The sequence below is a fragment of the Excalfactoria chinensis genome, chromosome 1 (genome assembly GCF_039878825.1).
Source record: "Excalfactoria chinensis isolate bCotChi1 chromosome 1, bCotChi1.hap2, whole genome shotgun sequence".
NCBI lineage: Eukaryota > Metazoa > Chordata > Aves > Galliformes > Phasianidae > Excalfactoria > Excalfactoria chinensis.
The window spans coordinates 99940253-99968020 of NC_092825.1; the positions used below are offsets into that span (position 1 = coordinate 99940253).

Below are 27768 nucleotides of genomic sequence, written 5' to 3' on the forward strand. Positions count from 1 at the left end.
ATTTTGTCTGTAGTGGTTGGAAGGTCCAGATTTATTCATAACTTCTGTCTTCACACCTCTCCTTCTTTTCCTTTTTTCAGAAATGCAAGAAGATTGCTCAAAGCACAGATGATGTGATAGTGAATAAACCTCATGTTTCTGATGAAGAAGAGGAAGAACGTCCTTTCTACAATCACCCCTTTAAGCTCAATGAACCCAAACCTATTTTTTTCAATTTAAGTGTGAGTACTTCTGCAATAAAAAAATCATTTAATTTTAAAATTTGAAGTTCAAATTTGAACTTTTTCTAAGGGACAAATAGTTTTAGAGAAATTGAAGCAGTGATTGATAATCTTGGAGAAATTTGTGCTTGAATGCCGTTTAAAGTACTCTTGTTACAAAAAGAAAATTTTCCTCAGCCCAGGATAAGTTTCCATAATTGGATTCAGACTCTTTTTTGTCATTAATGTTTTTTACAGCGTTCAAAGCTTTAGTAACAGAGGAGATGAGTTTTGTTTCACATTTTCATTGCAAAGAATATTAGTATGAACTTGCAGACATCGTTGGAATTGGAAAAGGCTTCGGAAAAGTATTAGTTTTCTTTTAAATTCAATAAGGAATTGTAAAAGCATTGTGAAGAGTTCTGAATGACATTATGCCATTAATGTGTAATTAAAGATTCTGTGTTCAATGTCTGCTACTGCAATCTGGCATCTGTATGATTTGAAGTATGGTTAGAATTTTTCTAGGAAGTTTTTTCAACTGTGCGTTAAGATTTTTTGGTGCTTATGAAAGTCTGACTTGGTTTTGCTGGTTAATATTGAAATCCTTAGTATGCTAAATGAAAACAAAAGTTAATTGTAAAAATGCAATTTATGGTGTATACGAAAGTAGTACTAATGCATAATTATGCAAAATGTAAGTTAGAAATAAATTTCTCCTTTAAATGACACTGCTAGAAAGTGGTGCAATGAAATTCAGGATATTTTGGGATTCTGTACAGATTCTGAAAAGGATTGCTCTTTAGTGGGCATGGGCAGCTTTACCTGCTCCTCACAATTTTGATGCATTTAGTGTTGTCCTTTCCATTCATCCTGGGTTCTGAACTTATTACTGTTCTTGGTCATGTGTCCTTGATAACAGGAGTTTGTGCAGCGTTTTCAGGTTCTAACCTTCTCTAACTTTTTTTCCTTTCAAGACTCCCAGCATAAAACCAGCACCACCACCACAACCAAAAAATCAGGTCAGCCTGTCAAAGGAATTTCCTGTTTCATCTGGGTCTCAGCATAGGAAAAAGGAAGCCGATAGTGTCTATGGAGAATGGGTTCCCGTTGAAAAAGGCAAAGAAGATAGCAAGGATGATGTTTTCCCCAAACCGTCCATTGAGGTAAGGAAAGGAAAGAGAGCTTACGCTTTAAGAAAAAAAAAGCCATTGCCCGGTCAGTCTGGTGTCAAATCACAGCCTGTGAAAAAAAAGAAAGGTGTGCATAGGTAGCACTTGAAAAAGCTGGTTATCTGAACTGCTGCAGTCTTTGCATTTACTTACAGTGTTCATGTAAGCAGTGATGTAAGGGGCCTGTAACCAACAATATCGCGTGCTTTTGTCAACTAGTGACTTCACTGTCTCAGTAGAACTTTCACTTGAAGATTGAAAAGCAAGTTTCAAGTTTCCTGCAAAGGTTGACACCGTATGTTTAGATTTTAACAATAATAAATTGAATAATAGTTTTAAATTTCCTACCAGTGTTGGAGCAATAACATGGAATTGAAATGTAATCCATTGAAAACAGATTTGAAAGTAGTTCTTAAAACTGCCATTTCATCTGGACGTATCTACTCATTTTTCCAACTTTAGTCCCATTTTCTTATGAAGCTGTCTTCCATGTGGCCTTCCAAAGGAAAATTTAACTGTATGTATAATAAACTGAAAAAATGAAATGGTTTTCCCCTTGATATGTCTTCAAAAGATTATTTTGTGGGGTTCTTGTAATTAAGTAAATATTTAAGACATTATTATTATTTTAAGTTAATGTCTCTTTATTCTTTCTAAAGACTTGTTCTCATACCTTGCAAAACAAATAAATAAAAAAAAAACCTTGCCTTCGCATTTCTGATGAAATTGTTTTTCAGTTTGGTGCATTTTGTTCTTCAGTAATTTTCTAAGGTAGCATAATTCACTTCCTGAAGCACAGATGTTATTGTCCTCTGTGTCTTTTACAGAACCAAAAGCACAGTGAATATAACTTCAAACATGGTTTGATTGTACACTTCAGAGGCAGAGCTTGAGGGTCAAGCACATGTTTTTATCAGGTGGTAAGAGGTCTTGTCCTTCAAGTGGTTAGTGATAAACGTGGTTCAGGCAAGGTATCTGCATTCAGGTTTCCAAAAAGTAGACATGTGTCTTTGACAGGTTTGGTTAGGCAAGCACTGATGGTTTGTTTGTTATGTAGAAGAGGCCTTGAAAAATGACATTGGAGTAAATATATTCAACATGGCTTTCTTTCCATTCTGTCATGTGTATCCTTATAAATGCTTGTAACTGTTTTGTCTGTTTTTATATTTTGTGAATAAATATTTTTATTTGCATTCACCTTAACGTGGTTTGTGTTAAGGGTGATTTCAAGGGTCAGTAACTGACAGCAGAACATACCATTCCCTTGTGTTTGGCAATCCTTAACCTTGAAATAAAGGAATATTCTTGTAGGAATAGGATCTCTATATGTTTCTCCAGGGAGCTGGGAAAATAATAGAGTGCTTCTCTGCTTAATGTTAGGGCTAATTGTTTTAAATGTTTGTGGGACTGTCTGTGGATGAAATTGCTTCTTTGGAGCAAAATAAGCCACGTCCCTTGCTTCTGGAGCTGGGGAAGTGAGGGAGCTTACTATGGATCCTCAAGAGGTTTGACATATAATTTACTTCATTTAATTTTGTTTGCTTGCTAATTTTGGTAGCTGTTTGTCACAGTTCTGATTCGAGTCTATTTCAATATTTATAAGAAAACAATAAAAGCATAACAATAAACCAATTATGCGGGTTATAGAATTAGTTATGGGACTATGCAGCCTAAAATGGCCCTGCTAAAATACTACAAATGCTTTTAATAATAAAATGTTAAATGCTGTTAATACAGTTACTTGAGGTGGTAGAAAATAAAGAAAAAGCTCTTGCCTCAATTGATCTCAAGTATCAACATGCGTACAAAAGACAGAGAAACTTAGAAGAAAGAAGAAGCAAATTATGTTAGAGAACTTGAAAGCCCATACTTAGAATGCTGTATTTTAAGTTTGGTATATACAGCAGTGTCTATTGTGCAGAGAAGCCCTCTTGATCTAAAAGCGCACAAAGTGCATTTAGTGTATCAGTAGACCTACAAAATGTGTCAAAATTCTTGTCTTTTTGTTGTCACCAGTTCCTGCTTGCTTCAATATTTGTATCTGTGGGAAAAATGCTATTAAAACTCAGAACCAGAAAGACAGAACTCTTAGGAGTAGCATGCTGAATGTGGACGTGTTTTACTTGACGAAATAATAACTTTTCATGCTTCAAGCAGAGATTTTTTTTTTTTCCCAAGATCCAAAGCTGCCATCGAATGCCTTGACATAATACAAAGCCATGATGGTCTCCAAAATGGTGACTGACCATGTGGGGAAAGTGTATGGGAATTCTAACTAACCAGGGTATCTACTAATAGGCCCCAGTCCGGTAAAGCACTAAAGTACACATGTGTGTTTAAGTATGTGAGTGGTCCTGATGTGATTTCAGTGGACTACTTGCATGCCTATGTGTATTGCTGGATTGAAGCTTTTGGTGAGTAGAATAACTTTTATGTATCTCCTGAAGCAGTTTTGCAAATTAAACATAGAAGAATGGTTCGAACTGTATAGGGGGGAATCTTCTTAATGCAAGGAAGTGTATATTGCTAACTACTGTTCTTCTGTATACACGAATATGACTTTGGGTTGTAAAAGAAAATCTTTCAGTTCTTCTAGTCCTGTATTTATAATGTACATTTTTGTCATCTGAGATAATAAACATTGAAGACAGTTTCATAGGCATACAGGTTGTAAGGATTTCCGTTCTGTCATGCTCGGTACCAGGTGGTTTAGCAACATGATATGGGATTAATTTACTGAAGGACATACTTCTTGTCTGGGGCAGGGAAAATAAGTAAACATCTTTCCCCATTTTAAACTAAAATTTAATAGCCAGAATAATAATTTTAAGAGTATTGTGTACTATGCTACTCTAGACCTTTGTGTCTACCTTATACTGTGTTTTCAGTGTTTACTGAATTCTGGGCATGTTTCTTGTGATGGGGATTTTTGTGGATTAGCTGTAGTTTTTCTTTCAGCTGAGACAATTCTAAGCTGGTTTCAGTTTCTTCCACTGGCCTTTTATTCTAGTATGATGTGAGAGGCTAAGATAATGAAATGGTGACTAATCTAAGTCTTTTGTAATGCAAAGTAAAACAAAAACAATTAAAAAAAAAAAAAAAAAGACAAAATAACCCCAAACCCTAAAGCATCAATCTTATTTATATCTGTATGCCACTTGCTGTTTTGGTTATTGGGTTTCTTCTGTGCTTTGAACAGTTCCAACACTTTACAGTCTCCTTTACGTGCTTTTATTCAATTAAGTTTTGCTTTTCTCTGGTCATTGTTGTTTTTCTCCTTTCAAAATAGAATGATCCACAAAATGCACATCATTTGAAGAATAAGGCCCAAGTACTTTTACATAAGGGCTGTCTATCAGCCTTAATTTATCTTTACAACCTCAAATGGTTTGATTTTCATTCTTGGTTGCTTTATGCATCGAGGCTTACACTGAACTTCTTTCTTCAGTTATATGCAAGATGGTTTCAGCTTTTTTTTCTTAAAATTTTGTTCTGGTTCAACAGCACAGATATAAATAATCTTTTACTAAACAGTTAATTTTGTGTGCTACCAGTCTGTTTTCATTTTTATGCAGGTCTTTTAGGCTGAAGATTAAAATTTTAAGCACTAAAACCAAGCCTGTGGGATGCATGCAGTTCTTGCTGTAATTCTTCTATACGTATCAGTTGAAGTTCTGAGGTTACTTAATAGGGTATTCATGTGAACAGCTCTGTATAAAGGCCTTTGCCTAAGTTTTGTAGCTAAATTATATTTAATATACTGTTAAATAAGATTCCACTGAATTCTTAGCGCCTTAGCTATTAAAACCTAGAACTTCCAGTGACCAAAATATTTATTTGAAAATAAATCTTTAGATATTGTGTTTGGAGAGATGTTGCCTTTGTGCTTCAGATTTTGTGTTTGTTTAGCAAACATCAAGTGTGTATGTACATAAAAATAAATTCTCAGACTACTTGTTTTTTCACATTGCCATTTTGTATGTCAAGCCACCTATTTAATGTTTGAAACAACTCTATAGTATTTGTTGAGTTTATTCTGCAACAGAACTTTACCAGGTTGAACAGGTGATACTTCTCTCTAATGTATTTTTAAGAATGATATTTTTCTTCCTAGGGTGTGGACATAACTGCAGCTATGAATGACCGAGCAATAGCTCAGAAAAGGCTTAACGAAAACACGTTTGACTTAGAGGCCATGTGCATGTTAAATCGCGCACAGGAACAGGTATGTTGCACTTTTTCATCAGTGTTTCAATCAAGTTAAGAAGTGTAAATGTTTACCCTTCATGTCACTGATATTTCCTACTGTGTTTAAGTACAGTTTTTGAAAGTCCAGCTTATGGGCATGTCCTCAAAAATTTGGCCTTTAATTTGTACTTCATAGTACTAGTATTGAGAATAAACAAACCATGAGCCACAAACCTGCTAGACTCTGAGCTCAGTCTTTAGGGTTAATGTTAAAAGATGCTCACCGTTTTTGAGATACCTGCTTGGAAATGAGTACTTTCACTTTATTAAGTCTAAGTGAGGAATCATAAAAGTTACTGAGAATAGAAAAACAAGAAAAATTTTATTCCAGTCTTACGTTGATTTTTATTTTCTAGATTGATGCCTGGGCTCAATCAAACTCCATACCTGGCCAGTTCACAGGAAGTACTGGGGCACAGATTTTGTCCTCGGATGAGCTAACCAACAGTGGTCCTCAAGCGTGGATTAGAAAGGTAGAAGTTATGCAGACATACTTGTCTGAATATCACGTACTAAATATAGCAAAAGTACTGGAACATGCCAAAAAAAATGGCCTTAAAACTTACGGTAATGCATGTATCAAATGCAACAAACAGATTGAGTTAAAACTTTGTCTTTGATGAATTTTACTACTTGCTGCTGCTGTGTTTATTTTGGTATGCATTAAGATGTTGAACATGATGTTTCAGTTGAGTGTCTAAAGTACCCAATAAGATGTGCGTCTGTTACTTGAGTCAGACTGGTACGTACGTGCTTACACTGAAATGACATGCTGGTATGGTTGCAATGGTAGGTCCATCACTACTTCTATGGAATTGGGGCAGATCAGGCCAGGAGGTTTGATCCTGATGTCATTGAAGTCGATGATGTTTTAGCATCAACTTCAGTGAGCCAAGTCCCAAACAGCCCATTCTGTTTGACTTGGTTTTGTCTGATGGTTCCTGCTTTGCCTCTATTTGCATCACCAGTGTTTTCTGGGATCCAAAGATTTGGAATATTAAACCAGGAGTTGCAGTTGGGTTAAATAAATACAAGATTATCCTACAGTGAAATAGTTATGTTTTACTGCAGAGTAATACTGGCTTATTTTGAGTGTGTGATGCGTCATACATACATGCGTTTTATAAGTTTTATAAGTCATGCTTCATCTTTGAAAATGAATGCTGAACTAGTACTCTTTCAAGCAGTAGAACTGAGGAATTCAAGCAATGTCCATTATTCAAGCAATGTCCATTTTGCAAGCAAAATGAATGAGTTATCATGATTACTCTTACAAGTAATGCAGTTAAGTATATGCTGTATTTGCTTATCCTTCTGGATTTAAGACAACCTTCAAAACTGGTAGGTTAGACTTGAAACTTAGTGAAAGTTTTCCATAAAACTTTATGTGAACTGTGAACGCAGAAGTCTGGAAATATGATGCAATATAGAACTATTATTCTGAGGATTCACTGATTTGTTTTTCCATTTTGTACAGCCAAGCAATACAGAGAGCCAGGCAACACAGAGATCCAAATTACTTGTTAGATGGGAATCTTTTGGGTTCTTTGTATTGAGTGTAGATTATACAATCCTGCTTTAGAAATTACAAACTCTGAGATTTTAATAAAATATTGATTGCAATAAATGTCCCTGCCACTGGAATTTAGAAATAAAAAGCACTCAGCAGGCAGGTACATTGATGAGAAAAGGAGAGCTTTTTTACCAAGAGGCTTGTGAGAGACTAGCAAGCCTACTTGGTTCTGTCTTTCTGCTTACATTGAGTGGAATCTCAAGACAAAGGAAAGGGAACATCTCTTTCCCAACTCTCCTTTTCTCATCCTCTTTTCCTTCCTTGAATTTCTGTGGTGTGCTCTTCTGTGTCTTGCAGTAACAGGAATGTCCACTGACAATGACAATGGCAAAGTAGAGAAGTTGTTTTTTCTTGGTCTTTTAACTTCATTCTGTGGTTTGGCTGGGTGGGTGGTGGTGGGGAAAGCTTTATAAGTAGAAAATTAAAGAAGAGCCTGGTGTCTGATTTGTGGTGGACATAACTGCTGCGAGGAGCAGAAGCATACCAGGTTGTTTTGTTGAATCTAGAATTAAGAGTGAACAGGCAGAAGCACTTCTGTCTTCCTACTAGCTGTAAAAATGTAGTGGTTTGCAGTAGTAGGTGTCCTCCCTAGCAAGCGTCATGTAGTTTGTCGTAATGGAGGTTGCTACTGTAAACAAGAGTTGTTGTTGGATGAAGATGAGGAGGACACAGTCCTCTTTCCTGCTCGGCATTCCTCAGCTTGGCTTCTTTTGCTCTTTCTAAGTTTCATATTTGCACACACATTTCCATCATATCCATAGGATGGCATGTAGTTAAAGCCATGCGCCCTTTACGAAATACCTCAGGGCTAAAGAAATCTCTTACTATTTCTAGGACTGGTGGGGCCAGTGAAGACCTCAACAAAGCTTAGCTTTGATTAACTCAGTGTGAAGTCATTTCCTTTGGTTATAGGGTGATTTCACAGGAAAAAAAAGTGAATTAGGGAAAATGAGTTATGAATGCATGTTATCTTTCTCAGTGACATGAATACAACCATGAAATGCAAAGTACAGGTTGTATTTCACTTAGACACTTGGAATTGTGTAACTTTGTTCCTATTTAAGTGTGCAACGTAACACTTGAAGTTAGGCTTGTGTTCACTGTCTTTTTTTTTTTTTTGTCCTAAGAAAATAATGCATTTTTAACAATAGAAGACAAAAGTATTTGTAAACTTCATCTACCAGTAGGGCTGTGATTTTTCTTGAGTTATGTGGCAAGTGTAAATTAATGCACGTTTCTGACTAAAAATGTGGCTTACTGAAGGCATTTTTCTTAGGGGGTAGTCATAAGCACTTGCTGTGAGAGGACTCATGGTCATGCACTGTTTAGAAGAAACAGAGCCTGTGCCAGCTAGGTGTTTTGTGTATCCATATACATAGGAAATCTGTCTGCGTATACAGACACTGCTTAACAGAGATGATGGCTAAAGAAGGTAGCAGTAACAAAACGTATGAGCAGTATCAGGAGGGAAATAAAATTGAACTACTCAGGGAACTTGTTTGAAAGGTGCTTTCGTCACTTTGCATTTCCTGGGTTTCAGCATATTTCTTTTTTTATTATTCTTATTGTTGCTTCCTTTAAAAATGACGCTGGAGAGGTAATATGTACTCAAACAAACATGCCTGCAAATCTTAGTTCTATCTCAACAAAATTTTGAAGGCCTTAGTTATTTGAAGCAGTAAATGTGACACATTCAAATGAGTGACGCACCAGTTAGAAGTAAGGTTTGTTTATTTAAGTTACACACTAATTTGTGATGTTTATTGCTAGAATTCTGAGCAGTATTCATAAAGAAATAATACTTTGTTAGGTTTCTCGTATCTTCAAAGAGTTACGAACAATCTTTTTCTTCTGAAACGTGATTTCTGTTTCAGTTTATCATCATCGGTGTAATCAGTTCACAAATACAACTTGTTTCGGGGGTTCTGTTTGGTTTTTTAGCTTTTTTTTTTGTTTTTTAAACAAATGCAGAGTGCTGCTGGATAAATGACAAATTAGTGGAAGTGGTCAGATTTTTTTCCAGGCGAGTTCTCTTGAGGTCTGCTTACTTAGACTTTTCCAGAGTCACCTTTGCTTTTCTGGATTTACCAGCTTACTTCTAATAGCCTAAATTTGCTCTCCGGAAGGAAGTTTTTGTAACATTTTACATGCACAGCGTAACGCTTGGGATTTGTTTCATTTGGTTGTGCTAAGGCATGCCACGCAGTTTTACAGTGGCTGCTAGAATGTTATGTTTTGTGTACCGAGTGCTGAAAAGTTAAATCCTTTATTCCCTTCTTTCACAGACTAGTCACTGCAAGTGAATGAAACACTAATGATAGAGTTTAAACTAAATCTTGTGATTATCGCTCGCACACGAGGACTGGCATGTGTCTTGCCAAGCTCTCCTTCCAGCAAGGCAGTCTATCAGAATGTTGATATTCTTAGTGCCTTGCATGACACAATGAGCTTTATTTGGAATTGAAGGCCAGATGGCAAGGCAAATCAACCATGTGCTGGTTGCATTGGACTGGCCTCCACTCAGTCAGAGAAAAATGTATTTTTTCAGTTAACCACAAATTGGTTTCTATTCATTGTATGCATAAGCTGTGAAGAAAATTTCTAAGGCTGATTGTGAGTGTAGTCCTTGCAAAGCATTTGTAGGGATTCTTCAAGAACATATCACAGAATCATAAAACGGCCTGGGTTGCAAAGGACCACAATGATAAACCAGTTTCAGCCCCCTGCTATGTGCAGGGTCGCAACCACCAGACCAGACTGCCCAGAGCCATATCTCCCTCTTGTGTCAGAGAAGGATTGTGGCTGCTGCTGAAAGCGTTAGTGTCACGGAATCCTCAGCTGCGGTGCAGGTTTCACCAAGTATACTTGTACTGTGCTTATAAGTTCTGTGGAGTCATTCTTAAAGTAATCTCACAGACAGCCCATCGAGCTACAGCTGAAAGGGTCCAACTATGAGCCTTTAGGGCTGTATTGTGTTATGTTTAATAAATAATTGCTCAGAAGAGAGAAACCCGCCTTCTAGCAGAGAGCTTGGGCTTTAGTGCAGTGTCAGCTTTGTGAGAAGGATAGTTTCTTCTCAAAGAACAGCAGTTGATAATGTTCATTAAGATCTCTCAAATAATCGTGGCTTTAATGTTTTGAACATTGTGAGTGCTGTTTTAGAGGTTATTCCATTCGATGCTATATGTTGTGTTTTATTCAAAGACAGGTGTTGCAGTCAAATAGTGGTGACTGTCCAATTCGCAGTGTCTTTCATCAAAAAGCTGTAAAACCATTTTTCACTTCCCCCCCATTAAAGCCCTTGCATGGTAATTCAGACATTCATGGGTTATTTTGCTAGTATGCTTATTTCCTCCCTCTCCCCCGGTATATTGCCCTAGGGTAGTTTAAAAGCAGGCACAATTTTTACTTAGAATTACTGAAAAAACTCTGAAATGATCAGGTTTTACTGTGTAGCCTGCTTTTTAAAGAAAAGGAAACTGCGCAAGAATTTGGCTTATTAGTTGTCTCCATCTGCTGGCGGAACAGAAGTGTGCTTTATTTGTCTGACTTCATGGAATTACATCACATTTTCATGCTGCTCTGATAGAATTGTTATTAGAAAGATTATAGCTACTTTCAGACCAATTATTTCATTCTGATAACAGTAACGTAGTACTTAGAAACTTGGGGTTAGTTGCACTGGATGCTACTCAATTTGATTCCCTCCTTATGGGCTGGAGCTGCAAAGGTACCTCACAATCAGGTACCTCTGGGACAAATCCCTCCATAGTTTTTAAAACTGAAAAGATCTTATTTCTTTACTTTTTATTAACATTCTAGTATTTTTACGGTTTCAAATGTCATTATTCATACTCCACTAAACCACAGAATGAGTAAACACATCTGTATTAGCTTGTGAGAAAGAAAAATTTCTGTAATGGAACAAAACCCAATCATTTCTAATCGCTTGTTGTGTTGGTTATGCTGTGCATGTTAAAGAGTTAGCATACGTAAAAATTGGTACTTAAATTATCAGGTAATTAATTAAATTAACTATCACACTAGGACACGTGTGGTTTTGTTTTTTAGAGTTTTCTTTTTAAGTTTTCTTTTTTAATGAACTACATTTTAGAATTAAAAACTGGTTATTTCCAGTATTTGGAATTGATTCCATCTCCGATAATTTCTAATGAAGGAACTCAGGGATTTAATTTTTGTCTCTGAATAGCACTATCTTGGTTGTTTTCCTTTTTCTTTGCACACTACCTCTGACCCCCAAGTTACTGCCTTGGAAGGTGTGTTGGGAAAGCTAAAAGGACCTCACTGAGAAATTGCAGTCTTTCACTTGTGAACTGAATACACACTGTTGGTAATGAAACAGATGTTTGTATTGTAAATTCTACTATTGCAAAGCAGGTACAAAAGAGGAATCGGAACCCAGGGTGACATTGACTGGGGTTTGTATCATTCTCGGCATGGTTGCCCTTTTCTTATGAGAGGTTCCTGGAAAAGAGAGGGGAGGATGAAAATGGAAGTAAGTAAAAGCTATTCTAGGTGTATAGCTTGAGGCAGTCTGTATTGAAGGACCGATTGTCTCTGTACACACACACTGCATGGTCTGCACCAGTCAAAAAAGCAATTTCGTGGGAGAGGTGAGCTTAACCTCTTTACTCTTCCGCCAGAGCACATTGATATTAAACCACCCAGCATCCAGTTGCATGATTGATAGGAATTTACTTCACTGTTCAATAGGTGAATATTCGGAGAAGTCTTACTTCAATCTTCAGGATTTAGTCTTTTTTTTTTATTTTTATTTTTTAAACTTCCTACCACCATTGGATAGCGGGGATTTCACACATGCATCATTAGTGTGTGTCAGTTGCAAATAATGGACAGTTAATCCCCTTAAAAAAAAATATTATCCTTGGTCTCTGCAAAAGTAAGACTTCTGATTTTTGTTTACGTACAAATTGGAACCAAGGAACTCAATCAGTCTTTGTCCAAATCTTAGAAATTCTTACTTTTGCAAGCACAACTCAAAATTAAAAGGAAAAAAAAAAAAAAAGGTTCTATTAATTTGTTTTGTAAGTAAGTGAAAATTCTACAAAAATATTAGGCATTGTATCCTCTAACCTACTATGAGAAATACCTGATGGACTTATCAGTGCCAGTGTGTAAACTTGTATATTTAAAGCCAAGCAATTTTTTGCTGTGATGGAAATGATTGACTTACTTACTTGGGTCAGCGGGTGGGGCAGAAGAGAGATGATAGTTCACAGAATAACCTGTGAACTTTCACCCCTCTATATGGAAACTTGTTTCAGGGTCAAATCCTTGTAGCTGCCTTCTTGCCACGGTCAATGCCAGCCCTACTATTCACAACACTGCGGCCATCGAGGCCTAGGTACGTAAACATTTAAGGAGTTTTTAAAGTTCTTTACATCAAAACAGATTTTTAAGATTTCTGTTTATAAGCTTTCGACAGTTAACGACTATTGTATTAATTTTGATTTGAAAGAATGTGACGACTGCTGCTGCTAAACTGTGTGGCTAAGCGCCTTTTTGCCTTTAAAAAACGAGGAAAGAAAAACCTGTATCTGTGTCATGTGGATTTTCAGAGTAGAACTTGAATGTGCAACTGCTGTATAATAAAACGGGGAATTTTTTTTATATTTAAAATACATGTAAACACTTATTTGTATGTCATTACTAAATGTGCTTGTATTTTGTTCAATAAATAGGTACACTTGGCACGACTGTTGCCAGTTAAACAGTTAAAACACTGCCTCCATTCACAAGATGAGAAGAGATGCACTGGAACCAAAGTAGTGTGTTTAGAAATGAACGGTTATTGTATTAATAAGTACATACGTCGGAAATGGGTCACTTGCCACTTTTGGATTGCGTTAGAATTTTCTTAAGTTGTTCTTTTTTGAAGATACTGATTTGTGTATTGTGTGTGTGCGTGAATTCTGGTTTATACAGCTGTATATAAAGCTAAGGTGTATTTTTTCTGAATTGAGTCTGTGAAAGGTTGTTAGAAATGTTTTTGGAAGCTCCCACTTGGTTTCTAAAAACCCAGTCCTAACTTTAGGATTTGTTTTACTTCTCTTTTTCTGGATAGGATCAGTTCTTAAGAGCAGCCCCTGTAACTGGAGGAATGGGAGCTCAGCTGATGAGAAAAATGGGCTGGAGAGAAGGAGAAGGGCTTGGAAAAAACAAAGAAGGCAGTGTCGAGCCTATTATGGTTGATTTTAAGACTGATCGAAAAGGTAAGCACTTCCTTAAATGTTTTATGGCAGTATAAACTTAGGCTTCCTTTGAAGGTAGGCAAAATAACTTGAAAATATTAAGCTTCTAGGTACAGCTTCCCTGCAGAAACAATCACTGTTTTTTCTAGGCCTGGACTGCTTTTGTAGGTCCTGTCCTTACACTGGTGAACCCTTTGAGAAGTTCATTTACTTCCCTTAACCTTCACCTTCCTCTTGAAAAAGTGTTTCTATGTGGTTTTTAAACAGGAGATAGACTTCAGTTGGAAGTACAGAGAAGGCAAGGACGGGGAAATGAATGTTTGAAAAGCCTTTGTGGTTGGCCTAGAGAAAGTGCCTGAAGCGGAAATGGGGCAGGGTAGAAGGTAGAATGCTTGATTGTCTTTAAACTGTGGTGTCAGCTGAAGTCCTTTCATGAAGAGAGTGTCACATGGATTTTTAGCTCTTCCAAATGGGTTGTTTACTTTCCTAGCCATCTGATCTAACTGCTTTTCCATTTCCCAGTCTGATTGTGTTACAGCTGCCTCTGCTTGATTGCAGAGATGTTTCCTTGCTTTCATATTATTTCTCTTCCTTTATAATGTCCGTTATTTCCTCTCCTCTATAAAGTCCATGGCCACAGGTGGAAAACTTGCACTTTCCTCATCTGATTGAAGAGAGCAAGCCTTACACTTGCAGGCAGTGAGCTGCTTCTTAACTGGTAACATGATTTAGACAGGTGGCCGTCTTGTCAGCATATTCCATTTGACGTCTGTGTTTAGAGGAGGTGTTTAAGAAAGGCTTTCCATCTGAAATGCCTACAGAGATTTTTAAAACTTCAAATAAAGTACGTGGAATTTATCATTTAATTATTCAATCGTGCATGTTATCAAAGTAAATCAATTAACATTGACTGCAGATATCATCCTTATGGTCGGTCTCCTCAATATTAAAAATAGCGATAACAAAAAGTAAAAAATCTCAAGCTGGAAATCTTTTAACATATTACATAGATCACAACTAATATTAAAGCATGAAATGCTTTGAATTATGGATTTGTGCCTACTTCAGTCAGTGCTCATAATTGAGCTTAGAAGGAAACAAAGCATGAAAGTGCAAACGTCGGGAAGTTTATTTGTAGAGATGCTGGATCTCAGTACAGAGATAGTACTGCTGAGTTGATCAGTCAGTGGTTAAAATATTAAATAATTCAGTTTGAATATAAAGGTGGAACAAGAGGAATCCTAAGTTATGGAAATACCTATTGCTCTTCAAGTTCTTAAGACCTAGTAGTATAATACGATTTTATAAACAGAAGTGCAGCAGTTTGAAAATGCAGAACACAATAATACATACATTTCAGTTTAATGTGAACGACTTGCTTTTCATCTATTTTTCTGTGCAGCCTTTCTGTTTAAAGTGGGAAAAGATACTCTGGTGACAGTGATTACCAAGAAAGTATTAGAAAAGCGTTCTTCCTGTTACTGTTATTCAGTTGCTCTGGTCTTTATAGGTGCTGTCTCCTGCTGGTAAGACTTCTTTCAGTGTAGTTTTATGAGTATCAGTCAGAGGGAAGTCAGTTTGAATATTATTTTATTGAGCAGCTTGCATAACACAGCAGTGGATTTTTGTGATGAGGAGGGAAGAATTAGCTCTATTAATGGTATTGCTTGCATCATGTCACATCACAGGGGGGAGGCAGTATTGTTGCACAGCCTGCGACTGTTTCATATATTAAAACAGTTTTTGTGCTGTGCAGCTCTGTTACAGCTCAACTTTCACATCTTAGAAAGTGTACACCAGGATCTTCATGTGGTTTCAGATAGAGATTTCCCCAGTGCTTGTGGAATTTTCAGTTGAAATTTCAAGGGTCAAACCCTAAGGTGTGAGGCAGGATCAGATGTGCATTGTGCTGGGCAGTCTGTAACAGAGCTCGGTGTCTGCTCAGTAACACAGGGAGGCGGTGAGATGGAGCTAAAAGAGGGCGGTCTCTGGCATATGTGGTAGATTCATCTGTAAATACTGTTAATCCTCATGATGGATGAGCTTTGCTTAATTTTTATCTATTTTTAATATATTATTTATGTTTTTAATAGATGAAATGTTTTATTACTTTCACAAAAAAATCTGAATGTGTTGTGTTGACGTAGAGTACTTAGAGTGTATACTTGGTCCAACATTAGTAAGTAACAGATTGCATTATGGAGAAGCAAGTGCTTCATGCGTTGAACAGTGATTATATATTCAAGATGAGTAGGTCAAGAACTTTCATACACAAGTGTTCTTTAGTGTTTACATGTGTAGAAAGTCAAACCTTCTTAAGTTCAGCGTGGAGGCTGAAGGACTCTTTATACTTTGGAAGAAGCCACTTGGTATACGTATGCTACTGGAAGGTGGAAGTTTTTATACAAGGTCTGTCAGTAAGTGACCAGATTGTTTAAGAACAAAGTGAAGAAATAACAAACACACAACCAAAACCAAACCCCAACCAGTCTGAAGCACAAGCCAGACAGAAACCTCCATGTTTTTAGAATTTATCCCTAAAATAAAATATTGTTTTTAGATATGGGAACAAGCAGTTTGCTGAGGAACTATTCAGCAGGTTGTACTAAGATGTGAACCAAAAGGTCTGCCTGTGCCATAGCTTTCCATTAGACCTTTTTTCTGGACATAAGTCACATCTGTGATCCTCCGAGAGACAGCATTGAAACAGAAACTTTCTTGTGCTTTGCTGTCATCCAGTAAGTTGCTGTTGTTTGAAGAAGCCTGGTGCACCAGCTCTCAGCAAATAGCAGAGCTAATTGGAGTCTGTTGCAGCCTTTCTGAGAATCCATCCTGAGCTTCCAGGGGTGAGATGTGGAGAATGTGATGGTGATGTGGAGGGAGGGAAAAGCAGTATTAATGCAGATGAATGAAGTAAGAGCTTTTTGTCTGGGGGAAACTTTTCAGATAGTTTCTGTATCAGCTTCTGTAAGGAGGAGGGAAAAAAAACAAACAAAAAACAAGATTGTGAAAATATCTGTAGGGTTTAATGCCACCTGAGAAGTCCATGTAAGTCCTGCGTGAATATTGGGATGAAAGTCTGGTAAGAAGAGGAAGGTTTTCTTTTCAAGTAAAACCAATAAGTGAACAACAACAAAAAAAAAAGTTGAAGGAACAGGGAAGGAACTGGAAACAAGTGCAGTATCTCCGTGTCTTTGTTCACCATAGCAAGGAACAGAAACAAAGAGAGGTAAGGAGCAAAGTAATTCTGAAGGAATGAAGTCTTGAGAAGTTTTGAACCACCATTCACTACATATTTAGTTCAGTTACAGGTATTTAAGGTAAGGGCAAAATGAATGGAAAGAAACCTGAGTGTCTTGGTAAGTATGGTGTAGTTATTGGTACTTGGTACGTTTTTGACAGTTGTTATGCTTCATTCTTTGCTCTTGCAAGAACTCAAAAACAAAAGTGTTTGGCTTCTGTGTTTCACAGTGGCTTCCACTGAAACTTGTCCTCTGGTTACTTCTTCTGGGCCCAGTTGCATGTTTTTCTGGTTCTTCATATTCCAGTGTGACTGAAATCACTGTAATTAGGCTGTGAACTCGGGCATGAAAGATAAATATTTGAATACCCCTAAATAAAGCACAGTGGAATTGTTGCTACTGTTTTGTATGATAAAAGGACATGCTAGGTACGGTTTATATAGTCCAACAGAAATACTTCACATGCCTAGTATGTTAAAGGCAAACTGTGAAGATATTGGATGGCTTTTGGGTTACACAACACTTGTTAGTACTGAGCAAGAAGATGTCTTTTATCTCTTGTTCAGTATTTCTCCACAGGGGGGGTTGGAAAACGAGATGTTTCCTGACTTGCATAAGACTATCCAAAGTCTTCTACTAGCTGGTTGTGAAAAATCTTACTGGGGCGCTCATAAGAACGGGTCTGTAGCATGGAGGAAGGAAAAATGTGGGATGAAAGGGAAATTTGAAAGAGTTCTGAAAGGGCATTTGTGTGATGTCACCATGTTTTGTCTCCACTGGTACATGTCATGCGTTATGTTTTCTGTATTTTCATAAGTAAGGTGAGAATCACATGCACAAACTTCATGTTTTGTCTAGGGCTTGTTGCTGTGGGAGAGAAGGCACAAAAGAGATCTGGACATTACGTTGTGATGAAGGATCTTTCAGGTGAGATTTTTATCATCTTCAGAAAAGCCCAGAAGGCTCATTGAAAATGATTGCTCCAATAGCAGCACTGAAATTTCAAATGCATTTTGTCTTTAAGGCAAACATCCAGTTTCTGCATTGATGGAGATCTGTAACAAAAGAAGATGGTCACCACCTGAGTTTGTGTTGGTGGATGATAGTGGGCCTGATCATCGCAAACACTTCATCTTTAAGGTGAGTCTGAGTTCTTTTGTTTACTGTTAGCTTGTCTATTAAGATGTGATATTAAATTCATCTTTATATTTCTGTATTCCAGAGGTGGCTGGGGTATGCTGGGCAGTGTCTCAGTGCTAGAGTATCAGAGCCCTGTTTCTGTGAAAGCCAAATCAGGTCTCTCCAGCGCATTAATCTGCAAATCCATCAAGAAACTGTGATACCGTTCCACGGCTTACTAAAATGATTAACTTGTGTGGAATCATATTCTTGCTTCTTGTTTGCAGGTGTGGTGCAAATACAATTGTAAAGATAGTGAGCAAGACTCAGTCATTTTTTACTTCTAGGTGTCTTAGAATGTGATCTGTTTATTTTTTTCTGTTGTGATATCTTGTGTTGATGATTTCCATCTGGAGGTGATTCTGGTAGGCTAGACGTGAGGCACTTCCTAACGTGTCCTTTTTCCATCCATCTCAAACAGGTGAGAGTCAATGGAAATGAATACAGGCCTACTTTTGCCAGCCTTAATAAGAAGCATGCTAAAGCCACAGCAGCAACTGCGGCTCTCCAAGCGATGGGACTTGTACCAAAGGAAAGCATGGTCAATACCACCATGTTTAGGAGTGCCTCACACCGCTAGATATTGTTTTTTATATTGACATTATTTCAGATAATTTTACTCTGCACAAAAATGGTATTTGCCCTTTCATGTTGTAAATACATTGGCAATTCCCACATTGTAAAAACTGTACAGGCACCTTCAGGTTTTTCTTTTGTACCATCAAAATGTATTTAAATCATACTTAGTTTTTGGTATGTTTATATTGTTTACATTAGTGATGTAATTATTTCTTAAATGACTAAATCAGACAACAGACTCTGGAGGCATCAGTAATCTAAACCCTTGTTTTAAAACTCATGCGATTTCTCCTCTATATGGAATGTTAACACTTTCATACTGTTTTGTACTATGCTGCAGTTTTCCCTGGTCTCGGTAAAGCTACTCTTGCACTTTTGCCTACAGCTGGTAAAAGGCCACGCAGCTTACCTTAGTCTAGTCGAGGCTGGCGTGTACTGCTGGGCAGATACCGGGCCAGTACCGTGACCCCTGGGTGAGAGCGAGCCGTGGTAGTAGCCCTGTTGTACAGCGCTAATGCCATCGCTTCTCTTGGAGTTTTGTTTGGGGTTTGACTCGGTGGTGCACCGCAGCTGGCCATGCAGCCCATGCTCTTAGGACGTACGCAGTGAGGCAAAAGTCTTGCTTTCAAAGGGATGGCAGAAGGTCTGGCAATGGAACCAGCGAGACTTTGCGATGTAAAAGTGACTCTCCCTGCATGTTCTGAGAAGGGAGACGTGAAGGAGTTGTCTATTCCAAACAAATTAACACACTGCCTGATGTTGATTGTATGGATTTGTGGTTAATGTGAATTTTAAAGTCTAACAAATCTACAACTGGATTGGGGGGAGGGAGGGAATAGAATGATGCTTAAATTGTTGTACCCAACTTGGTCAATAAAGCAGCACAAGTTCATAATCTTAATCACTGGTCAGTAAGCAGTAATTAAAACGTATGCCAGAAGAGCTTTCTGAAGAAACGCACAGTGTAAACGTATTGCTCCACAAGAGTAGTGACAGCCGTTAGAGCTGCAGAATCTGAACTAGGCAACTTCACCTGCTTCGGACTATTACCAAACAAACTCCTTGGGCTTGCATTTTCTGTAATGGTACTCTCTGCGCTCAAGGAGACAACCTGAATCCAGAGTTACGGCAGTTCGATAAGGGAAAGGATGTAGAAAGCTTTTTCCTTTCATTTTGTTTCCCTCTTAAGTTAAGAAGTATTAGTTCTTCAGCTATGTGCACTTTGAATTGGAAAGGGCATCGTACACCTTTTGCCAGATGTGTCTGTGTTTCAAGCAGACTGCCAGGATTACAGCAGTAGTTCCCTACTGCAGTAGTGCAGGTGCTTATTTCCAAAAGGTCTTTGAGGATTTTTTGTGTGTTACAGCAACTGACCAGAGCTTCGTCGGGAACAGGAACAAATTACAGTTTGTGTGCAGTAAGGCTGTGCTCAGGCCTAGAGTAAATGACCTTTGCGACAGCAATAGGATCTTGGAGGTGATGAATTACTAGTAGCTCTTCTTCCACAGATTAAATTATTTTTATGTGCTCTCTCAGCTGTTACTGAACAAGGGATCTTCCTTTGCCCTCAGTGGACGAGTACCAGCATCTCATTTTGCATCCAGCAGAGAAATGGTACTGCCTTCTCCACCACACACCCAGGAAATAAACCCCTTTATTAGTCTATCAGAGCACTCTAGAAGTAGCAAAGTTGTTTCTTTTTGGCTTTTTTTTTTTTTTTTTTCTGGACGTAGTTGTCTCTAATTAAAGTTTCTCCCTTTGGCTTCTCACCTTCAGTCTCTGTGTAAAAGTGTTTGAAGATCTCCTTGCCTCGTTTTCTGAACAGGTTGTAAGGCGTGTATTTGAAAAACAAAGCTAAGCAGATGGCACAGCGATGGAAAGACTCTGGGAGAACTGGGGATTGTATCCATCTTAGGCAAGTCCAGCTTTCTGATGTCTGACTCCAAGCAGTTAACTCAGGATGTGGGAGGCAGCTCCTATTCAGGCTTCTGTTCAAATGTCTGCTGATACAGCTCAAACAGCAGCAGTGTTGCTCGCACTGTTCCGTCCGCGGTGTCCATATAAGCACAGGTTTCGGATCTGTTCATTATCAAATCTGGAACATAATCTGTTGTACTTTGTTGATTTTGTTCTTTTGGGGTTTGTATTCTTCCATGTATATTGGAAAGATACGTTTTGAGGAACAGATGAATTCAGTCCCATAGATGACTCCGTTTCAAAAGTCACTGTTGAGGCAAATTCTGGATTTCACGCCTTAAAAGACGTGGTACTGTATGTAGATTTAAGCTTTGATTTTTCAATACTTAAACTATTAATATCTGTAACACTTCAATTATGGCACTTCTTGACTTTGAGGTTTCTGTTTTAGTTTCATTCCTGTTGTTTAGAATGATAAATGCATTTAGTGCGGAGATGTCCTTCTGTTCAGTTTGTAAATTTGGTTGGAGTGTCCTTTGCATGCAGGAATAGACGAGTAGTCCTATTAAAAAGAATAACTAGGAAACACTCTCTCGGGACCTGTTTATTTATGGAGCACTTCAGCTGTCTCAAAAGTGAATGGTCTGTGACTCCTCCCAATGGCAGAGAAATGCCTTCCTGCTGGATTTCTGTTGCTGTGGGCTCGTTTTCCTAGAAGTTCTTTCACCATCAGTGCTTCTGCCTTCCCTGCGCTGAGAACGTAGAGCCAGCAGCCACAAGAGCGAGTCCCAGACAGTCAGCTCAGTGGTAGTTTTTAAACAGTGGGCTGGAGAAATAGGAAAGTCAAGTATAACAACTGCCAGGTGTGAATTGGTGCTGGTTTCTCTCCAGTTGTCCAACACCCCAGATCTAAAAATCTAAAGCTGCCCTTTTCTATTGCAAGGTAGGGACTTGGGTCTAGGTGGTATCTAGGTTGTCCAGACACCCTGGTCTTCTCAATGACCCTACTAGCGTCACAGTAGTTACTGTGCAGTAGCACTGTAGCTCTACACAATACTTGTGTAAGTGCCTCAATCCGCAGTGATTTACATGCAGAGCTGGGTTGTTAGGTGTGTAGGTGTCATCAAGCAGACTATTGCTGCATTAGAATGATGACAGCTGAACAGGATGCTGCTGTAGTGAAAATAAAGTAGGCATGACTACAAGCATTGTTCTTTTCCATGCAGAACACCAGTAGAATTACAAATCTTGCTGGAGTGCACAAGCATGATGGTATTCTACTCATTGCTCTTCAGGTTCACTTTTTTTTGCTGCAGGAAGGGTCTTACCTGATAGCTGTGTGATAAATGGCATTATACACATCTCTGAAGCTGTGGTAGCATAACAGATTAAGCCTGAGAATAGGCTCTTGCTGTCAACAGGGCAGCATAATCTTGCTGCCTTTCATTTTCTCTGCTTCCATCAGGTGTCATTGCGTTGCTCTACCTTGTTCTGGTGCACATCACATTGTATAAACTGCCTGTTAAAAATCATAACTCATTTTAACGTAAGTAAATGAAGATGGCAACGTTGGAAACTTGTGTCAGCAGCTCAGAGGATTCCCAACCTTTTAATCTGATTCAGATGCAATTGGAGCTGTGTTTGCATCCATCTGGCTCTCAGAGTTAAAGGTGCTCTCAACCAAAAGGTGTGTTGTGCTGAGGCTCAGAGGACAAGCTTCTGCCTCAGTGCTGTGAGCAGGCTCAGATGGTAGAATTCCACCCCTGAGAAGTGGCTACTGTTACTGCACAGAGCAGTAGCAGAAATTCTGTGTTTCAGAACAGAATATACACGTGAAAAATTCAGGCCTTCCACCCTGAATTCAGATCAAGCAAAAGCAAACGTCCATAAAATTTTATTTAAAAACACACTTTCCAAAATACAAAAGGAGATGTCCAAGACCTTTTCCTCAATTTCCTTTGAAAGCCCTTCGAGGTGCTCTATTGCTGTGATGTGCAAGAGTTCCCTGTAATGTTGGAGCAGGTTACGTCCCTCCTGGTACAGCACAGGTGGCTGCCCTGTAGGCCTGATGGAAGCACAGCAGCTGCATAGTGGAGAACTTTGTGCCCCCAGGAGCTCCACGCAGCACGTTCCTAGGACTTCCAGGCACACACACAGTCCTTCATTTCCAGAAACCGCAGGGAAGATTTCCCCAGTGTTGGCGCCTGACTCAGTTGATCCAAAGTCTTAGAATGCAGCCCACACTTCTGCAGGTCTTTGTTTATGGTTTCCTGAAGAAGAGAAACACATAATACACGTTTTTGTCTGAAACAGCTGTAGCATCCAGCACTCATTTATGTATCTTTGGGGAGCTCCTAGAAAGCTCATTTTCTGATGAGCCCGTTTCCAAGAGAATAATGAGGCAGCAACTGCCACCTGGTGATCACAATGGAGTATAAACCCATGCACTGAGTTGGCTTATCACTCAGCACCCAAAGGTTAGTAATAAAGATGCTGTCCCTAACAGGAAAGATTGCCCTTTCTAGTTTACTTACCTTTAAGGAGGTGCTCTCATTATGAAGGTTAGTGTTAAACACAGCTGTTGGCTCGTGTGTATACAGCGCTGCAGAAAAAGCTCCCTGCTGTGCAGACTGCAGCAGCATGGTCAGCATGTGGAGGGAATGAGGCAGGACGGGGCCTACGATCTCCAAACTGAAGATGTCTTCATATGCCAGGCGGACCCTGGCTTTTGCATTCATACTACGAGCCTGAAACCAACACCACACAGGGTTACGTTTTGAAACCAAATCAAGATTGTTCACGCACCTTCATACTGCAGTGCCACAGTCCTAGGAAAAGCTCAAAGTGTTCTAAATGTTGTCATCTTCAGTACGTACGAGTGTTAGGCTTTTAGCATCTCAAACAACTCCTAACACGCAGCAGCTAATCATCTGCAGAAGAACTTTGATGCCACATGAGCAGCTTCTCCAGTGGCAGAAGACTGCGCTATCCGTATGGGTAGCATAACATTTAGTGCCCACCACCTCTCACAGTAACCGGTCAGAGGCTCTCATTGCAATTCCCCATTGAAGTATGATCTCAGTAGCATTCAAAGGAGATTCCTTTAAGAACGTTTTTACTATCTGGGATGTCTCCTTAAGAACTATCAGGATAGGTAAAGTACTGGAGTTCCAGTTTAGCAGCACAGGTAACATGGGTAAAGTTGACATCGGAGGAAGTCCATATTGCAGTCAAAACACCAACTCAGGCTCTAGCAGCAAAAACCACTCTGCTGTACCAGAAGTAGGTACAGCTTTCCTCTTATCATAGGAAAATAGAGACCGCTGCATTACTTACTTTGAGCGTTTGCATTGTTCCACCTCGGAAAGCGACAGGAGACAACAGAGTGGGAGGAAGCCCTGCCTGTGGACCTGCAACGGCCACCAGGCTCTTACAGTTTATCAGGAAGTTCAATAAAGTGAATGTGTTCGTTCCTTTCACCACCGCGAGGGATTCGGGTCTGTGATCCACCTGCACTTCATGCTTCTCTTTACGACTGAATTGGCCAGAGTCAAGGAAAAAGACTTTAAGAAGCACAGCAAAACCTCACTGCCCTTCTACCTTTGACCAATCAAGTAGCTAAAGCAAATTAAATAATCTCTCTGAAAAACCAAGGCTTGAGCTCACTGAGATTCCTTACATCAATTATTTGGCAGCATCTTACACCTGACTGTTACCATTATTAAAGCTGTGAGATAAGCAACGTTTTCCAAGGTCTGGTGTCTTACAGCTGGCAGACAGCAGATACTAAAACAAAGTTTGCAACTCCTACTTTTACTACGGAATTCTGCATCAAAACATAAGGAAAACATAAGCAGTTCAGTTTAGAGCAGGAGTCTGCTTTTGGAGATGCCCCTCTGACGCCCCCACTTACAGTGCACTGGTGCAGGATAAGTCTCAGAGGTTGGAAGGACGCTCCTCTTGGATGCACCAAAAGGTAACAGCTGCAGGGCTTTCCACTGCGGTAAGTGGTGAGACGAAAAGAAAGGATACAGTTTAATAGAAATAGCATCTGGTTTTTTAACCTTGTCTTGGACTCCCATCTCTTCAAGCCAAGAGAAACCATCATCATCATCATCATCACTTGGAGCAGCTTCCCTGAGAAACAGAATCACTTTTAGGGGGGTAAAACTTTGTAAGACTGTTTCTCAGCAGTCCAGAAATGCCTCAGAACTGCAGCATTTCAGGAGGTGTATGACATACTCTCTATCCTTGGGGCTTCTGCCCATTTCAGGGCCGTGAGCGACTTCCGTTTCCAAACTCTCTTCGGAGTTTTTCTGTTTTCTGCTTCTACTTTCTTCTACCAAAGGTAGAGAAAACTCTATGCCTTGAACAGAAGAGGAAAGAAAGCAATGAGTGGTTCTGGAATGCACAGCTAAAGCGATATACTAAATAATCTAAATCGGAGTGGTTTCACCTCACCTTCATTTCTCATGGCTTCCCTTAAACCTCTGGTGGTGGGAGAAATCACCGCTGTGATAACATCGCTTCCTGCCAGACCAGCTGCACGGAACAGGACAGTAAACTGGTAAGTGCATACATAGAAGTAGGGGCACAGCTTGGCTTTGAGCAGATTGTATAGAGATGTAAAGCTGACAGACCTGCAAATGAGGGGAAAAAAACAACAATTTTGTAATGAACTTATGCACTGATTTAACTCCAAGGGTCTTGATCTCACTACCCACACTGAGGTTCCACTTACCAGTCGCTCATCAGCACTTGCTGCAAGGCCTCATCCTGCGCCCATGGACAGGCCTTTCCTGCTATCTTTCTGTCTGCTCCAATACGAGGGAACAGCTGCAGCCACGGCAGCGATGGGTGAAGCCAGTAAACAAGGCTCTGCTGAAAGGCACAACGCAGTTCTGTGCACAGTTTTGGTTCCTAGATTGCAAAGCATTATTTTAGGAGGACAGAAATACTTTATTTAAAGCAGCACCACAACTGATAATTTAAAAAAGATTTTTGCAATAGACACTAAAAAATAACAATCACAGGTCTGGGATTAAGCCATGCTGAAGAGGGGCAGCAACTGGAAACTGCTCGCAGTTGAAACTGCACCACTCACCAGTTTGCCACAGGTTATATTTTGGAGTACACAGTGGATGGAATTACACAGCTGTCTACGTGAGCCTTATTCTTAATACAAGTAAGACCAGAACAAAACACAAGCAAATCTTCACTGCCAGTACATTTAAGGAGAGGTGCAGAGGTTCCCCCTTCTAGAGCAGCAGCTTCCAGCTCCCTTCTGAAGTTTCATTACCTGTACACTCTGTGGCAAGTTTATTTCTGCTGCTCTGCAATGCTGAGTAAATCCCTGAGCTTCCTCCTGTGCTTTTAAATGCTCTGCCCAGGTGAAAGGCTGAGAAGACATAAACAGAAGTCGTGTTTTGATGCTCCAGTCTGCAGGGAACTCGTGTCTCGGTGATGTGGGGACGCTGGGTGTAGGATCGGCTAAATGAAGGTCCTTAAAAACAGAAATACCATCAGTTAATCCAAGGAAAATTAATCACATCAAACAACCAATGATGGAGCTACCTATGCACATTTTCACGTGGTCAGGCTCCCTCCCATGATGGCTTATACACCCCCCCTGGCAGGCAGAGCAGACCCCAGACAGGACAGTGGCTGTTAGGAGGAACAAGTGGAGCTCTACAGCCTTGACAAGAAGGTGAACCTGCTGTTTCCTGTAAGTTTCGTCCAACTCACTTTAACAAGTCCCTCCATACCTTGTTTTAACTCTAAGGAACTAGCTGCACTAAATTGGAAGCACATACTTCCCAAAGGATAATAAAAAATGTTGGAGAGTTCCAGGGCAGTTTGGTCAGTTTGGTCTGAGAGGCTTTCCTGTTCTAAGTTACTCTGAGCTTAAGTTTCTGAAGCTATAAAAGCCTCTGGCACCATCAGCCCGAAGCCCTGTTAAGGACTGTTACTCTCTTTCCTATTTAGGCAGTTGAGGGAGTTTTCTCCAACACTGACATTTTAGTACATTTAAAGACATACCACCAGATGCTAAGTACGTAGAATCATAGAATCTCTTGAGTTGGGTTGAACCTTTAAGGGTCCTCTAAAGGCCACCTTGTCCAATTCTTCTGCATCAAACAGGGACACCCACAGCCCCATCAGGTGCTCTGAGCCCCATCCAGCCTGGCCTTGAGTGTCTACACGGATGGGGCATCCACCACCTCTATGGGCTACCTGTTCTATTGCCTCACCACCTTTGCTGTAAAATATTTCTTCCTTATACCCAGACCAAATGTCCCCTCTTTAAGTTTGAAACCATCTCCCGCCGTCTTATCCCATCGGACCCCACTAAAGAGCCAGTCCCCTTCTTTAAGCAGTTAACCAGCTCAGGCTTTTCCCGAGGTCAGTGCAGCAAGAGGCGTTTCAGAAGCGTTAAGTGAGCCCCCCTACCTCGGGCAGCGCCAGGACGCTGATTCCTTCTGAGAGCCCCACGCTCTGGGCCGGCTTATCTTCTCCTGCCGACTCTAAAAACTGAAGGCAAAAAGCATGAGGCTGACAGCGTTACAAAAGGCTTTAGCAAAGGAGCCTCACGACCCCCTTCCACTCCGAGGCCGCTGGCGGCTCTCTACCTGCCAGAAAGGCGCAGCCGAGGCGGGCCCCCCTCCTGGCGGTGCCGGCTCCCCCTGCTGCCGCCGGCCCGGCTGCCGCGGCGCGTTGTCCAGGCTGGAGAAGGGGTTGCGGCGGACGGGCGCGGAGGTGGCCCTCGGGGCCGCGCCACAGGGCTGTGGGGCGGCGGGCTCGCTCCTCCGAGGCCGCTTGCGCTTCAACCGCAGCGTGGCCGGCGGCTTCTTGAAGCCGGGCGAGTAGCCGGGCACGGTGGCGGCCATGGCTGGGAACGGAGCGGCCGGGCGGGAGCCGCCGTCCCCGCTTGGCGCCAACAGGGCCGGGCCCCGCCCCGGGGCGGTGCTGAGGTGTGGGGGCGGCCGCCATTTCCTCCGGCCTCTGGAGGGCGCGCGGCGTCAGGGCGAGCCGCGCTGGAGCCTCACCGAGCACGAGCATCCTCAATAAAGCCTAGGAAAGCCAGGATGGTCCAGCCTGGGCAGAGCTCGGTTCTGCTGGCACTGCTCTCACTCCGACACGTTGCAAGGCCTCAGGCTGTGTTGGGCTGTCGGCTAGGCACCCAGCTAGCGCTGAGGCGTGTGCCTTTCTTGGGGTATTTTATAGCTCCAGGAGCTGCACGGCCCTTGCTATCACAACTCAAAACTGCTTATAATATCTATCAATGGACACTGGAAAGGAAGAGTTGCTTAAGGGACCTTTTGAACACTTTTGTTCAAGTGTATCTAAATCCACAGCTAGCCTTATCAAAAGAACATTAGAAAAAGCTGAGACACCTCAGCCAACTGCAAGCAGCACTAGGCAGCT

General features: G+C 40.3%; 2 protein-coding genes across 2 annotated transcripts in view; one reads left to right on the forward strand and one right to left on the reverse strand.

Annotated features, from left to right (window-relative positions):
* Positions 1-20926, forward strand: part of SON (SON DNA and RNA binding protein) — a 37572-nt gene extending 16646 nt beyond the window's left edge. The window contains 8 exon segments of the mRNA XM_072350396.1: positions 81-221; positions 1178-1366; positions 5487-5597; positions 5977-6093; positions 13300-13447; positions 17527-17595; positions 17693-17808; positions 18269-20926. Of these exon segments, the coding sequence (XP_072206497.1) occupies positions 81-221; positions 1178-1366; positions 5487-5597; positions 5977-6093; positions 13300-13447; positions 17527-17595; positions 17693-17808; positions 18269-18427 (1050 nt within the window). The 3' untranslated portion in view covers positions 18428-20926.
* A 1279-nt stretch (positions 20927-22205) lies between these two features.
* On the reverse strand, positions 22206-27301 carry DONSON (DNA replication fork stabilization factor DONSON). Its single transcript, XM_072328699.1, has 10 exons — positions 26973-27301; positions 26794-26874; positions 25643-25846; positions 25085-25263; positions 24805-24983; positions 24586-24709; positions 24376-24480; positions 23680-23878; positions 22878-23090; positions 22206-22613 (listed from the first exon to the last, which is right to left on the reverse strand). Exons 1-10 carry the CDS (start codon positions 27228-27230, stop codon positions 22476-22478), a joined length of 1680 nt encoding a protein of 559 aa, XP_072184800.1. The 5' UTR covers positions 27231-27301; the 3' UTR covers positions 22206-22475.
* Between the last annotated feature and the right edge of the window lie 467 nt (positions 27302-27768).

What these genes read in the sequence shown, in the direction of transcription:
- DONSON (XM_072328699.1), bottom strand. Translation starts at nt 27,230, where the DNA reads ATGGCCGCCACCGTGCCCGGCTACTCGCCCGGCTTCAAGAAGCCGCCG. An exon ending in GATGCTATTTCTATTAAACT is followed by an intron (nt 23,879 to 24,375) that starts GTATCCTTTCTT and finishes TGGCCAATTCAG; the next exon opens with TCGTAAAGAGAAGCATGAAG. An exon ending in GAACAATGCAAACGCTCAAA is followed by an intron (nt 23,091 to 23,679) that starts GTAAGTAATGCA and finishes TGTTGGTTTCAG; the next exon opens with GCTCGTAGTATGAATGCAAA.